At 46.6% G+C, this 16,848-nt stretch overlaps 1 protein-coding gene across 3 annotated transcripts in view; it reads right to left on the bottom strand.

Annotated features, from left to right (window-relative positions):
- Window positions 1–2,851: 2,851 nt before the first annotated feature.
- Window positions 2,852–16,848, bottom strand: part of kcp (kielin cysteine rich BMP regulator) — a 44,681-nt gene continuing 30,684 nt past the window's right edge. For 2 of the 3 annotated variants that reach the window (XM_055933679.1, XM_055933680.1), the window contains exons 30-48: window positions 16,707–16,837; window positions 16,375–16,541; window positions 13,472–13,554; window positions 13,293–13,386; window positions 13,001–13,174; window positions 12,035–12,117; window positions 11,821–11,941; window positions 9,774–9,856; window positions 9,528–9,627; window positions 9,330–9,418; window positions 9,122–9,224; window positions 8,384–8,526; window positions 7,929–8,101; window positions 7,724–7,835; window positions 7,522–7,623; window positions 7,278–7,442; window positions 3,966–4,069; window positions 3,688–3,881; window positions 2,852–3,579 (exon numbers count right to left, since the gene is read on the bottom strand). In XM_055933679.1, the coding sequence (XP_055789654.1) occupies window positions 3,362–3,579; window positions 3,688–3,881; window positions 3,966–4,069; window positions 7,278–7,442; window positions 7,522–7,623; window positions 7,724–7,835; window positions 7,929–8,101; window positions 8,384–8,526; window positions 9,122–9,224; window positions 9,330–9,418; window positions 9,528–9,627; window positions 9,774–9,856; window positions 11,821–11,941; window positions 12,035–12,117; window positions 13,001–13,174; window positions 13,293–13,386; window positions 13,472–13,554; window positions 16,375–16,541; window positions 16,707–16,837 (2,439 nt within the window). In that variant the 3' untranslated portion in view covers window positions 2,852–3,361. Of the gene's footprint in view, window positions 3,580–3,687; window positions 3,882–3,965; window positions 4,070–7,277; window positions 7,443–7,521; window positions 7,624–7,723; window positions 7,836–7,928; window positions 8,102–8,383; window positions 8,527–9,121; window positions 9,225–9,329; window positions 9,419–9,527; window positions 9,628–9,773; window positions 9,857–11,820; window positions 11,942–12,034; window positions 12,118–13,000; window positions 13,175–13,292; window positions 13,387–13,471; window positions 13,555–16,374; window positions 16,542–16,706; window positions 16,838–16,848 lie in introns of those variants that run through there. The other variant, XM_055933682.1, reaches the window with a different exon arrangement.

Here is a 16,848-nt window from a genome sequence, read left to right as displayed (position 1 = left end):
CTCACAGTCATGGTTGTGATTGGCAAAATGTGTTTGCCTCTTGGTAAGGGCAGTTATTGTGGATTTGAGGTGTGCATGTTTCTTTGTGTGTACCTCTTGGCCAGGGCAGTGAGTGTATTTGTATGGTGCTCAAGGCTGGTGTGTATCCGAGTGAGGAGGGAGATGGCTGACCAAGATTCCTCACTGGGTTTCTCTCAATCAGGACAGCCCCTCAGAGACACGCCCTCATTGCGCCTGTTAATCATGTCATCACATGATCAGAGAGGTAGCCATCTGCTGCACACACACTGGCTCATCCATAGGTTTCCCACTCAATTAAATTACTCCTCTATATCAACTCATTGTGTATAATTGTTATGCACAAACTAAAACCATCTTAAGCGTGTGTGTTACCTGTATATTTTGAAGGCTCCAGGTAGGTCAGACCGATTCAGCATGTCTCCTGACTTTCCTCCCATAGCAAACCTAGCTTCACCCCCCCTCTCCTCACCCTCCCACGGCAACAGCGTCTCCCAGGCAACCAGCCCTGGGATATCAGAAACATGATGGGATGTTCTGCGTATACACATGTGATGTACTGTGTTTGTGTGTGTGTTTGTCTCACCATGGTGTTCATACAGCATCTCTGTGTAGAGTGTGTGTGTGACGGCCCCATACTTTACTCCCACCAGTAGGAGGCGCTCTGAAAGAGCGACACACCCAACACCTGACCTCTCTCCCATGACGTCTGACCACAGCTCATAGATGGCAGGGCTCCGCACACACCCTCCTGCACCAGCCTGGGGACAGGGACAGACACACACACACAGTGTGATTATAGGTGAGAGAGGGATAGAAAGAGAGAGAGTGAGACAGTCTTACAAACGAACAGCTTAAATGGCCCAGCGCTTTCTAGCTGCTCTCCTCAGTCTCCATCTCCCTTTTCTTTCTCTGTGGGTATGGTCTGTGCATCTCTGTCATACTGAGCATGACCGGCAGTGCAGTACAGGGCTTGGTTGAGGTGTGCGATGTGGGTCTTGTGTCTGTGGGGTACAGTTTTCCTGTGTTCAGCAACTGTAGGTCCTTGTAGATCTGTAGAATCAAGGTTCAGAAACACACCCCAGTCAAGGTTTTTTACTCTCAAATATCTGAAATCTATGCACAACTTTTGAAAACATGGCAGAGGTTTGAACTGAGAACCTTGTGAATATAATGTTGAGTTACAAGTTGTAATGTTTTTAAATCATTATTGTGTTACAGTTGTCAGACAAATGGGTCAATATCTCTTAAGATACGGCCCAGTACATCCCTGGGGCCAAGCTTCCTGCCATCCAGGACCTATATAATAGGTCGGTGTCAGAGGAAAGCTCCAAAAACTGTCAGACTTCAGTCACCCAAGTCATATTGTTTTCTCTGCTACCGCACGGCAAGCTGTACCGGAGCACCAAGTCTAGGACCAAATGGCTCCTTAAACAGCTTCTACCCCCAAGCCATAAGACTACTGAACAATTAATAAAATGGCCACTGGATTATTTACATTGACCCCCCCCCCCCCCCCCCCCCCCCCCGTTTGTTATTTTACACTGCTGCTACTCGCTGTTTATTTCTATGCATAGTCACTTCACCCCTACCTACATGTACAAATTACCTCGACTAACCTGTACCCCCGCACATTGACTCAGTACCAGTACCCCCTGTATATAGCCTCGTTATTGTTATTTTATTGTGTTACTTTTTATAATTTTTTACTTTAGTTTATTTGGTAAATATTTTCTTAACTCTTTCTTGAACTGCACTGTTGGTTAAGGGCTTGTAAGTAAGCATTTCACGGTCTACACATGTTGTATTCGGCGCATGTGACAAAGTTTGATTTGAACTGGTCTGCTGACTTGAAGCAGAGTCAAATGTAGCAAGATAGCAGCAACATGCTGAGATAATCAGAGCATGCTAGCTAAGCATTTATTAACCTCTTAGCTACTCATGTTGAATGAATAAATAGAGCTAGATAGATGTGAAATATACAAGTGAGTGAGCTAACGTTTGCTTTATTTAAATTTTAAGTTGAATAAGCTATATGAACTTAAGACAACGTGATGGACAGTTATACTTTTCTTATTTACTGGCCTATTTGAGACCTAGCTAGCTAACTCTATTTTATGATTAAGCATTAGTAAGAGGTAACGTTAGCGTTCTGCTTAGTCAGCTAGTTCAGTTTAGCATAGCTTTTTATGTTTCTGCCTCCAGGAAAGGATAACAGTCAACAAAAAAAGAGGGAGGGGAAGAGGTTTTTAACAATACAGCTTGGCAATAATAACATATTTGCCTGTCAAACCTATTGAATTGAAACAGAAAAAGAGTGGACTATACACAACCTAACTTTATTATACCTTTTTGGGTTTGTGTCAAATTCTCTATAGCTGTGTGTGCGGCCTCCATGCCAGTGTGTTCATTCAACAGCTTGTGGAACAGAACACACACATCCTGAGAAAGCTGTCCTCCCAGAGAACAACCTAAAAACTGGTGAAGCCTACCTACCCACTGCTCCATCACACCCTGGCTTACACATCAAACATTGCACACATGGATACACACACACACAATACGAATAAGACAGTACTGAGGAAAATAAACATTCTCAGCCAGTGTCTTAGCTGTTCCATGTTTACGCCATAGACTGATGAATTATACACACTATTGGCATGGTTACGTCAGTCGCCCCGACAACAGACAGATTTGTTTACCAGGAAAAAGTAAAAGTTGTCTGTCAGTCTCAATCAGACAGTTGACACCTGACCATGTTACTGGTCTCACCTAGGAGCAATTAGTTCCCCTGGCCTATACAATGTATTAAAACACGCCCAAAAACCACACGTTGGATAGTTATCTTTATTTGTTGTGAAATGGCAGAGGGAATGTGTCCAATATTGTAAGTCTGTGTAGTCTGGCATAACACATAATACCTACATTAAGGGACAAAGAAACATAATATATTCAAATAATTCCCTGTGGATACAACAGAGAATGAGGTTTATACAGTAAAAGCACCTGGGATGTAGTGGAGTGTAACAACATGTTAACACTGTTAACCCACCTTTTTATTTTCTCAACAGTGTTTTCCCACTACATCCCTGCAGAGCACAATAGTGTATCAGCAGCCCTACCCTGAGCGTTAGAGGCACAGAGTGGTCACATCACAAACACTTAACAGTCATAAAATACAGAGCATTCATTACAATGTTGATCAAAATGAATTCAGCTTCACAGAATGTTAATAAAAAACCAACAAAGTCCACAGGTGAGTGAGATACCTCTTCAGACAGTTCATTCACACTGTCAGTTGCGAGAGGTCCATGCAGTCCTTAGGAATGTGTGTGGGTGTGTGTTAGGACTTGCCATGTATGATCTTGGGGCATGTCTCTGGTGGTACACAGTGGTTGTTGTGTAATACCAGTCCAGCAGGACACTGGCAGCCGGGCACACAGGGTTTAAAACAGTGGCTCTCTATCACCCCTAGTGGCACATCACGGTTAAAACAGGTCACTGGACATGGGGGACCACATTCATCAAACACGAAACCACGCTCCACTGGACAGCCCACCGCTAGATCGAGAGACAGAAATGGGCAGGGACAGATGTCAACACAGAGAGATGGGGCCCTTTACTGTGGTAAAATAATGTTTTATACTGTGGTTTTGTGTTTGTATTTACCACACAGTGAGGAGCTCCTCCAGGACAGTCTAGCCCCAGCCTCTCTGCACTGCGCTGCGTAGGCCTCCAGGGCATCACACAGACACTCGTCAGCGTTGGCTCCGCAGGCACACAGGTCATAGACACATGCTGCATACCAGGGCTCTGGAGCCACCAAGTGGTGGCAGGTATGGAACACTGCAGACTTCAGAACCCTGAGGAACAAAGGTCAATCAATCAATCTAGCAGGCAAGCTCAAGCGCAGCTAATGTTTTTGAAAAGTCTGGTGTGTGTGTTACCTGCAGCGTGCATTAGCCGACTTCCTGGCCTGGTAGCCTGCTGCCTTACAGGGGTCAATATCCTCCCCAGGCCGACATGACAGGCTGCTGTTACCACTACCCACCTACAGGGGGAGATAGCGATACCAGGGTCTGTGTATGGCTGCTCTGACAAATCAAATTTTATAAGTCACATGTGCCGAATACAACAGGTGTAGACCTTACAGTGAAATGCTTACCTAAGAGCCCCTAACCAACAATGCAGTTTAAAAAAATACAGATAAGAATAAGAAATAAAACTAACAAGTAATTAAGAACAGCAGTAAAATAACAATAGCGAGACTATATACAGGGGGGTACCGGTGCAGAGTCAATGTGCGGGGGCACCGGTTAGTTGAGGTAGTATGCACATGTAGGTAGAGTTATTAAAGTGACTGCATAGATGATAACAGAGTAGCAGCGTTGAAAAAAGGGGGGTGGCAATGCAAATAGTCTGGGTAGCCATTTGATTAGATGTTCAGGAGTCTTCTGGCTTAGAGGTAGAAGCTATTAAGAAGCCTTTTTGACCTAGACTTGGTGCTCCGGTACCGCTTGCCGTGCGTAAGTTGACAAAACAGTCTATGACTAGGGTGGTTGGAGTCTGACAATTTTTAGGGCCTTCCTCTGACACCGCCTGGTATAAAGGTCCTGGATGGCAGGAAGCTTGGCCCCAGTGATGTACTGGGCTGTTCGCACTACCCTGTGTAGTGCCTTGCGGTCGGAGGCCGAGCAGTTGCCATACCAGGCAGTGATGCAACCAGTCAGGATGCTCTCGATGATGCAGCTGTAGAACCTTTTCAGGATCTGAGGACCCATGCCAATTTTTTTTAGTTTCCTGAGGGGCAATAGGTTTTGTCGTGCCCTCTTCATGACTGCCTTGGTGTGCTTGGACTATGATAGTTTGTTGGTGATGTGGACACCAAGGAACTTGAAGCTCCCAACCTGCTCCACTGTAGCCCCGTCGATGAGAAATGGGGCGTGCTCGGTCCTCTTTTTCACTGTTGTGTCATTGGCAAAATGAATGATGGTGTTGGAGTCATGCCTGACCATGAACAGGGAGTACAGGAGGGGACTGAGCACGCACCGTTGAGGATCAGCATGGCGGATGTGTTGTTACTTACCCTTACCACTTGGGGGGCGGCCCGTCAGGAGGTCCAGGATCCAGTTGCAGAAGGAGGTGTTTAGTCCCAGGGTGCTTAGCTTGTTGATGAGCTTTGAGGGCACTATGGTGTTGAACGCTGAGCTGTAGTCAATGAATAGCATTCTCACATAGGTGTTTCTTTTGTCCAGGTGGGAAAGGGTAGTGTGGAGTGCAATAGAGATGGCATCATCGTAGATCTGTTGGGGCGGTATGCAAATTGGAGTGGGTCTGGGGATTCTTGGATGATGGTGTTGATGTGAGCCATGACCAGCCTTTCAAAGCCCTTCATGGCTACAGACGTGAGTGCTACGGGTCTGTAGTCATTTAGGCAGGTTACCTTAGTCTTCGTGGGCACAGGCACTATGGTGGTCTGCTTAAAACATTGGTATTACAGACTCAAACAGGGAGAGGTTGAAAATGTCAGTGAAGACACTTGTCAGCGCATGCTCGCAGTACACGTCCTGGTAATCCATCTGGCCCTGTGGCCTTGTGAATGTTGACCTGTTTAAGTTGACCTGTTTAAAGGTCTTACTCACATCAGCTGCGGAGAGCGTGATCACACAGTCTCCCGGAACAGATGGTGCTCCCATGCATGTTTCAGTGTCATTTGCCTCAAATCGATCATCAAAGTAGTTTAGCTTGTCTGGTAGGCTTGTGTCACTGGGCAGCTCTCGGCTGTGCTTCCCTTTGTAGTCTGTAATGGTTTGCAAGCTCTGCCACATCCAACGAATGTCAGAGCCGGTGTAGTATGATTCGATCTTTGTCCTGTATTGATCCTTTGCCTGTTTGATGGTTCATCGGAGGGCATACTGGGAATTCTTATAAGCTTCCGGGTTAGAGTCCCGCTCCTTGAAAGTGGCAGGCTTAGCCTTTAGCTCAGTGCCGATGCTGCCTGTAATCCATGGCTTCTGGTTGGGGTATGTACGTACGGTCACTGTGGGGGTGACGTCATTGATGCACTTATTGATGAAGCCAATGACTGATGTGGTGTACTCCTCAATGCCATCGGAGGAATCCAGGAACATATTCCAGTCTGTGCTAGCAAAACAGTCCTTTAGCTTAGCATCTGCTTCATTTGACCACTTTTTTATTGATCTAGTCACTGGTGCCTCCTGCCTTTAATTTGTAAGCAGGAATCAGAAAGATAGAATTATGGTCAGATTTGCCAAATGGAGGGAGAGCTTTGTATTCGTCTCTGTGTGTGGGGTAGAGGTGGTCCACAATTTGCACATTTAACATGGTTGCACATTTAACATGCTGATAGAAATTTGGCAAAACGGATTTAAGTTACCCTGTATTAAAGTCCCCGGCTACTAGGATTTCTTGTTTGCTTATGGCGGAATACAGCTCATTAAATGCTGTCTTAGTGCCAGCCTCTGACTGTGGTGGTATGTAAACAGCTACGAAAAATACAGATGAAAACTCTCTAGGTAGGTAGTGTGGTCTACAGCTTATCATGAGATACTCTACCTCAGGCTAGCAATAGCTCGAGACTTCCTTAGATATCGTGCACCAGCTGTTATTTACAAAAATACATAGTCCGCCGCCCCTTGTCTTACCAGATGCCGCTGTTCTATCCTGCTGGTACAGCGTATCACCAGCCAGCTGTATGTTGATAGTGTCGTCGTTCAGCCACGACTCCGTGAAGCATAAGATATTACAGTTTTTAATGTCCTGTTGGTAGTTTAATCTTCCGCGTAGGTCATTGATTTTATTCTCGAAAGATTGCACGTTTGCTAGCAGAATGGAAGGAAGTGGGGGTTTATTCGATCGCCTACCAATTCTCAGAAGGCAACCCGCCCTCCGGCCCCTTTTTCTCCACCTCCTCGTCACGCAGATCATTGGGGTCTGTTCCCGAGAAAGCAGTATATCCTTCTCGGTGGGCTCTTCAGACTCGTGAAAGGAAAAAAAGGATTCTGCTAGTCCGTGGTGAATAATCACAGTCCTGATGTCTAGAAGTTATCTTCGGTTATAAGAGACGGTAGCGGCAACATTATGTACAAAATAAGTAAAAAAATAAGTTACAAACAAAAAAACACAATCGGTTGGGGGCATGTAAAACATCTGCATTCCTCTCCGGTGTCATTTTACACAACTACAGGAGTTGTGGTTAACACTCTACCTACAAAGTAGACAGACACACACTCACTCACCTTCCAGCTGTTTCCAAAGTCGGCCTCTGATTGACTGACTTTTCCTGCAGGGGTTCGTAGGTCGTCCTGGGGGTAGTTGTTGAAGTTGCCACAGAGACCACAGGTGTGACCTTTATACGACCCCGGAATACTCACTTCCAGGTGGGACCGCCCACTCCACAACACCTGAGGAGTTCAGACATGTAAGAGTTATCACAGGTAAGGGTTTAGACAACTTAGAGTAAATAGATAGTAGTTTTCATACCTTTAGTCCTATATTAGTGTTGAGTAGGATGGTATTTGTCTGGCGCTCCAGGTAGATGTATGGTTCTTTGAGGAAAGGCAGGGTGACAACCTTGTAGTCCACCTGGAATAAAAAACACCTCAGCTCAGATTGGCTCTCACCTCCTATACACATGTTCTGATTGGCTCGCTGCTAGAACATCCACAACCAGAAACCCACTCACCCTAACGACCCAGTCCTGGAGTAGCTGCACTACCACATCTCCTATGAAAACAGTTACTTCTTTGGTCCAGGACACTCCCTTTCGACCACGGTCATCATTGGTCGCATGGATACTGGACACGCACAGGTGTACACAAATTAGTTCAAATCAAGCAAATACCAAACCTTGCATGAATCTTGTTAACAGAAAATGCATTGCTTTGTACCTGAAGTCCCCTCCGTCACAGTCCTGAGACAGTATGTAAGTGCAGGCCCCCTGGAAGTGGAGCATGCGGCCATCGAAGGTCCTGTAGTGGGGATCCCCAAACGCTACGCAGGTGGCTGGCCGTGGTATACAGTGGGGACAACACACACCTGGGATCACAGCAGGAGTCTCATCCTGTTACACACAAGAGTCAAACGGAACACATAGTTAGACAGAACACAGAGTCAGATGGAACATTGACAGACCAGACAGAACACTGAGAGACCAGACAGAACACTAAGAGACCAGACGGAACACTAAGAGACCAGACGGAACACCGAAAGAACATACGGAACACCGAAAGAACATATGAAACACTGAGTCAGACACAACACTGAGAGACCATACAGAACACTAAGAGACCATACAGAACACTGAGAGACAGTAAACAGAGAGAGAAGTGTGTGTTATATTGACCGCTGCACAGCCTAGTGGAGGACAGCGTTGGCTGTAACAGTGTACATCTCCAAACACACAGGTACAGCTGGTACACTCATCCACTTCCCACTGTTCATTAGACTGGTACACAGAGCCCTGGTACACACACTGCACCCCCGAGTCTGAAACACACACACACACACACACACATTATGTAGTGGTATATTAACAGTTTAGCTGTGTAGTGGGGATATTGCATAGTTTTTTTACCCCTTTTTCTCCCCAATTTCGTGGTATCCAATTGGTAGTTACAGTCTTGTCTCATCGCTGCAACTCCCGTATGGACTTGGGAGAGGTGAAGGTCGGGAGCCTGCGTCCTCCGAAACACAACCCAACCAAGCCGCACTGCTTCTTCACACAATGCCCACTTAACCCGGAAGCCAGCCGCACCAACGTGTCGGAGAAAACATCGTACACCTGGCGACCTGGTCAGCGTGTACTGCGCCCGGCCCGCCACAGGAGTTGCTAGTGCGTGATGGGAAAAGGACATCCCTCCTGGCCAAACCCTCCCCTAACCCAGACGACGCTAGGCCAATTGTGCGTCGCCCCATGTGTCTCCCGGTCGCAGCCGGCTGCAACAGGCCCTGGACTCGAACCCAGAATCTCTAGCGGCACAGCTAGCAATGCGATGCAGTGCCTTAGACCACTGCGCCACTCGGGAGGCCATTGCATAGTTATATATATATTAGTGGTTAGCGAGTACTGTAGAAGTGGTACCTTGACACTCGTAACAGCATTTTCCAGGAGTCTTCATTCTGACCAGGCCCTGCTCACACTCCACAGGAACACACTCCTCTATACTGCACTCAATGTAACCCAGCTAGAATACACACACAAAAAACAATGGAAATTTGTGCCATTTGTGCGATTCTGTGAGTGCGTTAGCGCACGTTTGTGTGTGTGCTTGTGTGTTTGTGTAACTTACATTACAGGTGCATGTGACGCACTCATCCTCACTGTCTGTCCAGCTCTCACCATTAGACACATGCCTCTTCTCACCCTCGATAACACATTCTGAAAGAAACACACACACACTTGACAACACAGGGTTTCGAGGTTAAGGTTTGGTGTTTAAGTGATGGGGTTTAGGGTGTACAAAAAGGGGGTAGGGTTGAGCGTGTACCGTCACAGACGGGGCAGCAGGAATCAGGGGGTGTGTGGTGTTCTTCAGGGCGGCAGCTGAGAGGGGGGCAGCTCTGGTGTAGACACGTCCACGTCAGGTCCTGATCAACGCAACAACACACAGGGATACAGGTTATATATCACTAGTCCAACACACAGCTTTATATTATTATACCACTACTCCTACAGACAATATACAGCTTTAAACAGACAAACAAACACAGGTCAGGGGTTGTTGCCATGGTACCTTGCACTGGCAGGTGAAGCAGGGGTCGTCTGTAGCCAGGACCTCGTTACCGATCAGAGTGGCCGTGCAGTTACTGAGGGGCTCTACACACATGCGTGCACACACACACAGGTTAGTGTTGCGCGGGTCATCTGTTTGTTCACCCGCACCCATCCGCAACTGCCCAACTATATGTGATAAAGTGAAATTTTGAGGCCCGAACCCAACCCTAACTCGTTAATATAGAAACATGTCCTGTAGGCTACAGTCAGAGACGGCGGAACAATATTTTGACAGAGGGTGGAGGATTTTTTTGGACTGATTTAGATTTATGTCTGCTTATAATTTACAACATATTGGTAGGCTATTTGTTAGTCAACTTAATTAGATACATGCAGCTTCTCTTATGTCATTATATAAGTATGTTGCCCTTGTAGACTAAATAAACCTTTGCTCACCAGAATAATGTCATGAATTGATAGAATGAATGCTAGTTGACATCGGTAAAGTTCTCTATCATCTCTGCTTCTTTTGTGGAGCAAAGACGTTTAGGGACTGGGGAGAACATGCAATAACAAAAATATATAGAACAATAAGGTTGAACATTTCAGAATGACATCAGTTTGACCGGTTGTCAGGAAATAGAAAGCTGTGAAAACAACCCAACATGTTTTGGATAAGATTTCAGTTTGGCTTGGATGCATATTTTCTGTGGTTGAAATACTATTAGCTTTTATGATGCTGATAAAAATATCATCTCTACAGAAGGTATCTAAATGTGCATTCACATTCTCTCAAGACGCTGAAATAAATAAATAATAATTCTCCACTCCTGTTCCTGAGTAACAATTGCCTTGATAGTGTATAATTTTACAGCAAGAAATGCTTAATTCTGCAGAAGTTAATATTAAGCCTATGTGATAGGTTATAGACCCACAGTCAGTGTCCAGGTTTCACTTTCCATTTAACCCATCAGTAGGAAGTTCCCTTGATGTGCCATAGGCCTATTTAAAGTCCCCTTCTTTTTTTTTCTTCTTTTTTTTTTTTTTCTTTCTTTTTTTCTTTTCTTTTTTTTTCTTTCTTTTTTTTATCCCATTTTCTCCCCAATTTTCGTGGTATCCAATCGCTAGTAATTACTACCTTGTCTCATCGCTACAACTCCCGTACGGGCTCGGGAGAGACGAAGGTCGAAAGCCATGCGTCCTCCGAAGCACAACCCAACCAGCCGTACTGCTTCTTAACACAGCGCGCCTCCAACCCGGAAGCCAGCCGCACCAATGTGTCGGAGGAAACACCGTGTACCTGGCCCCCTTAGTTGGCGCGCACTGCGCCCGGCCCGCCACAGGAGTCGCTGGAGCGCGATGAGACAAGGATATCCCTACCGGCCAAACCCTCCCTACCCCGGACGACGCTATGCCAATTGTGCGTCGCCCCACGGACCTCCCGGTCGCGGCCGGCTGCGACAGAGCCTGGGCGCGAACCCAGAGACTCTGGTGGCGCAGTTAGCACTGCGATGCAGTGCCCTAGACCACTGCGCCACCCGGGAGGCCCTAAAGTCCCCTTCTTGTGACTGTCAAATTTGTATATCGCCTCACAATCATCACATTTAACATACTGTAGCCCGGCACTGCCATCGTCCTCTTTTACCATTTCACCAAATCTTTCTCAAACAATACTTTTCTGGCCCTTCCTTTATTTTCATCTCTTCATTTCACAGCTTTTCTCTTATTGAACTCTGACATTGTCCTTTGGCGCTCGTACAGTTAGGCCTAAAGCTTAGGCTTATGTCCTAATGCCAGAAACCTAAAATAATGAAAGAAAAACCTCAATGTAGTCTATACAGTATATACATTTGATAAATGTTTAGATTTTTTAAAGTATTGTTTCTCTTTATTCAACCAGCCCGCCATCCACCCTTCATCCACACAATATTTCATGATCCTAAATCCGTTATAAGTCAACCCCGGCCTCATTAATACAGGTTACTGGAAGTTTTAGTGAGGGAGAGAGAGAGAGAAAAAGAGTGTGTGTGTGTGCGTGTGTTAAACTGGTGTGTATGTGTACTGACGTGCGCAGACAGGGCAGCAGGAGTCTGGTCCAGAGAACAGGATGTTACTTTTAACACAGTCCACCAGGCTGGGACACTGCTTACGGTAACACCTCAGGTGCTGCTCTCCATCTGGCATCACCTGGACACAGGAAACAATGACATCACCTGCTACAATACTGTATCTAGACACGCTGTGTGTGTGTGTGTGTGTGTGTGTGTGTGTGTGTAGTACCTCGCAGGTGCAGATGTGACAGGGGTCATCTGCAGGGTGGAAGCTGTCTCCTGGACCGTACACTCTGCCCTCAAACACACAGTCTGACCAAACACACACAGAGACACTGGTCACAGTCTGACCAAACACACACAGAGACACTGATCACAGTCTGACCAAACACACACTGAGACACTGATCACAGTCTGACCAAACACAAAGAGACACTGATCACAGTCTGACCAAACACAAAGAGAGACACTGATCACAGTCTGACCAAACACACACAGAGACACTGATCACAGTCTGACCAAACACACACAGAGACACTGATCACAGTCTGACCAAACACAAAGAGAGACACTGATCACAGTCTGACCAAACACACAAAGAGACACTGGTCACAGTCTGACCAAACACACACAGAGACACTGATCACAGTCTGACCAAACACAAAGAGAGACACTGATCACAGTCTGACCAAACACACAAAGAGACACTGGTCACAGTCTGACCGAACACACACAGAGACACTGATCACAGTCTGACCAAACACACACAGAGACACTGATCACAGTCTGACCAAACACACACAGAGACACTGATCACAGTCTGACCAAACACACACAGAGACACTGATCACAGTCTGACCAAACACAAAGAGACACTGATCACAGTCTGACCAAACACAAAGAGAGACACTGATCACAGTCTGACCAAACACAAAGAGACACACTGATCACAGTCTGACCAAACACAAAGAGACACTGATCACAGTCTGACCAAACACACACAGAGACACTGATCACAGTCTGACCAAACACACACAGAGACACTGATCACAGTCTGACCAAACACAAAGAGACACTGATCACAGTCTGACCGAACACACACAGAGACACTGATCACAGTCTGACCAAACACACACAGAGATATTGAACTAAACAGAGGAACACAGAAGGTAAATAGGGTGTGTATTATAGTTACCTGCACACACAGGGCAGCACTCCCCAGGTACAGTGATGGTGTTGATGCAGGGGGACAGACAGCGGACCTCCGAGCAGGTGGTCACTCCATCCACACACATACAGCTCATACAGGGAGTAGAGTCTGCAAACCAGCTACTGCCCGCCGGATGCTCCTCTCCGTCATACACACACCCTGAGATACACGCACACACAACATTTTACATCCCCAGAGTGTGATAAATTGTGTAATCCTGACCAATAACTAGTTAAATATATGGGAGGCAAATACAAAGCCCAAGCTGGTGTTTTACCTCTGCAGCGAGGACAGCACATTCCTGGTTCTGTCAGCTGGTGCATACAGGTCAGCTTAGGACACTCTAGTCCCACACACTGCACCTTCCCTGCCTGGAACAAACACATATTATACACACACATACGCCGCAGACACCTGCACACACACGCAAGAAAGAGAGAGGAGATATAGTCTAACCTGACAAGTACATGCTGTGCAGAGGTTGGAGCTGGGATTCCACTGCTGTCTGTCACTGTACTCCTCACCCTGGTATACACACACTGAGAGAAACAAACACACAGGGAGTTTAACAGGAACGTTTTCTAATGCACCGTAACCTGCAAAATAGTTGCATGGTGTAATTGTAACAACATACAGGAACTCAAGGCCTTTTGTTGACCTGACCTAGAATTCCGCACAATCAGATGCCGACCGTATTATCTCCCAAGAGAATTCTCCTCGGTTATTGTCACAGCGTGTATATCCCCCCTCAAGCCGAGACCACGACGGACCTCAAGGAACTTTACTGGACTTTGTGCAAACTGGAAACCATATATCCTCAGGCTGCATTTATTGTAGCTGGGGATTTTAACAAAGCAAATTTGAGAACAATGCTACCTAATTTATATCAGCAAATTGACTGTAGTACTCGTGCTGGCAAAACTCTGGATCACTGCTACTCTAATTTCCGCGATGCATATAAGGCCCTCCCCGCCCTCCTTTTGGCAAATCTGACCACAACTCCATTTTGATCCTCCTTCCTATAGGCAGAAACTCAAACAGGATGTACCCGTGTTAAGAACTATTCAACGCTGGTCTGACCAATCAGAATCCACGCTTCAAGATAGTTTAGGTCACGTGGACTGGGACATGTCCTCAGAGAATAATATCGACGAATACGCTGATTCAGTGAGTGAGTTTATAAGGAAGTGAATAGGAGATGTTGTACCCACCATGACTATTAAAACCTACCCTAACCAGAAACTGTGGATAGATGGCGGCATTTGCACAAAACTAATAGCGCAAACCACCGCATTTAACCATGTTAAGGTGACTGGGAATATGGCCGAATACAAACAGTGTAGTTATTCCCTCCGCAAGGCAGTCAAACAAGCGAAATGTCAGTATAGAGACAAAGTGGAGTCACAATTCAACAGCTCTGACACGAGACGTATGTGGCAGGGTCTACAGACAATCACAGACCACAGAGAAAACCAGCCACATCACGGACACCGACGTCTTGCTTCCAGACAAACTAAACGCCTTCTTTGCCTGCTTTGAGGATAACACATTGCCACCGACGTGGCCCGCTACCAAGGACTGTGGGCTCTCCTTCTCCATGGCCAACGTGAGTAAGACATTTAAACATGTAAACCCTCCTCAGAGCTGGCTGGTGTGTTTACGGACATATTCAATCCCTCCCTATCCCAGTCTGCTGTCCCCACATGCTACAAGATGGCCACCATTGTTCCTGTACCCAAGAAGGCAAAGGTAACTGAACTAAATGACTATTGCCCAGTTGCACTCACTTCTGTCATCATGAAGTGCTTTGAGAGGCTAGTCAAGGATCATATCACCTCTACCTTACCTGTCACCCTAGACCCACTTCAATTTGCTTACCACCCCAATAGGTCCACAGATGATGCAATCGCCATAACACTGCACACTGCCCTATCCCATCTGGACAAGAGGAATACCTATGTAAGAATGCTGTTCATTGACAGCACTCAGCATTCAACACCATAGTACCCTCCAAGCTCATCATTAAGCTTGAGGCCCTGGGTCTCAACCCCACCCTATGCTGGTCCTGGACTTCCTGACGGGTCGCCCCCAGGTGGTGAAGGTAGGAAACAACATCTCCACTTCGCTGATTCTCAACACTGGGGCCCCATAAGGGTGCGTGCTCAGCTCCCTCCAGTACTTCCTGTTCCCCATGACTGCGTGGCAATGCACGCCTCCAACTCAATCATCAAGTTTGCAGACGACACTACAGTTGTAAGCTTGATTACCGACAACGACGAGATTGCCTACAGGGAGGAGGTGACGGCACTCGGAGTGTGGTGTCAGGAAACAACCTCTCACTCAACATCAACAAAACAATGGAGATGATTGTGGACTTCAGCAAACAGCTGAGGGAGCAGTCCCCTATCCACGTCGACGGGGCAGTAGAGGAGAAGGTGGAAAGTTTTAAGTTTCTCGTGGTACACATCACGGACTAACTGAAATGGTCCACCCACACAGACAATGTGGTGAAGAAAGCAACAGCAACAGCAACAGCGCCTCTTCAACCTCAGGAGGCTGAAGAAATTTGGCTTGTCACCTACAACCCTCACAAACTTTTACAGATGCACAACTGAGTGCATCCTGCCGGGCTGCATCACCGCCTGGTACGGCAACTGCACCACCTACAACCGCAAGGCTCTCCAGAGGGTAGTGAGGTCTGCACAATGCATCACCGGGGGCAAACTACCTGCCCTCCAGGACACCCACAGCACCCGATGTCACAGGAAGGCCAAAAAGATCATCATGGACAACAACCACCCGAGCCACTGCCTGTTCACCCCGCTATCATCCAGAAGGCAAGGTCAGTACAGGTGCATCAAAGCTGGGACCGAGAGACTGAAAAACAGATTCTATCCCAAGGCCATCAGACTGTTAAACAGCCGTCACTAAGACAGAGAGGCTGCTGCCTACATATATACTTGAAATCATTGGCCACTTTAATAAATGGATCACTAGTCACTTTAATAATGCTACTTTAATCATGTTTACATATATTTCATTACTCATCTCATATGTATATACTGTATTTTATACCATCTATTGCATCTTGCCTATGCCGCTATGTCATTGCTCATCCATATATTTATATGTATATATTCAATTCCGTTACTTAGATTTGTGTGTACTAGGTAGTTGTTGTGGAATTGTTAGATTACATGTTAGATATTGCTGCACTGTCGGAACTAGAAGCACAAGCATTTCACTACACTCGCAATAACATCTGCTAACCATGTGTATGTGACCAATAAAATTTGATTTGATTTGATTTTTGGGAAAACATGAAATATTCCATGTTTTCATTCAGTTTGTGGGTTTACCTGCACACTGGGGGCAGCAGTCTCCTGGCAGTGTGATTGGTTGGGGGCAGGAGGTGGGGGGGCAGAAGAGGGGCATGCATGTGACACTCCCCCTCACACAGGTACAGCGCTGACAGAGATTACCTAGCCCTGGGGTGAGGGGTGTGGCTGCTGGGGTGAAGGTTTGTCTGTTAGGGGAGTGAGGAGAGTGTTTACAGACATCCAGCTTGTCACAGGGCCTTGACATAACAGTGAAGGTGTGTGTGTGTGTGTGTGTGTGTGTGTGTGTGTGTGTGGGTGTGTCAGAGGGCGTCAGAGGGGTTCAGAGGGTGTGTGTGTGGAATTAGACCTACCTGTTAGAGTAGACCACACCCCCGTAGAGGCAGGCCTCACAGAGTGGACAGCAGCCATTGGATGATTCAAAGGGGAGGGGGTGGGAACATTGAACAGGACACAGCTTTTTATGACATGTCACCACCTCGTTCTAGAGAGAGG

Source organism: Salvelinus fontinalis, chromosome 9, assembly GCF_029448725.1.
Source record: "Salvelinus fontinalis isolate EN_2023a chromosome 9, ASM2944872v1, whole genome shotgun sequence".
Lineage (NCBI taxonomy): Eukaryota > Metazoa > Chordata > Actinopteri > Salmoniformes > Salmonidae > Salvelinus > Salvelinus fontinalis.
Note: the sequence above shows the minus strand (reverse complement) of the source record. Positions and strands in the feature narration are given on the sequence as shown.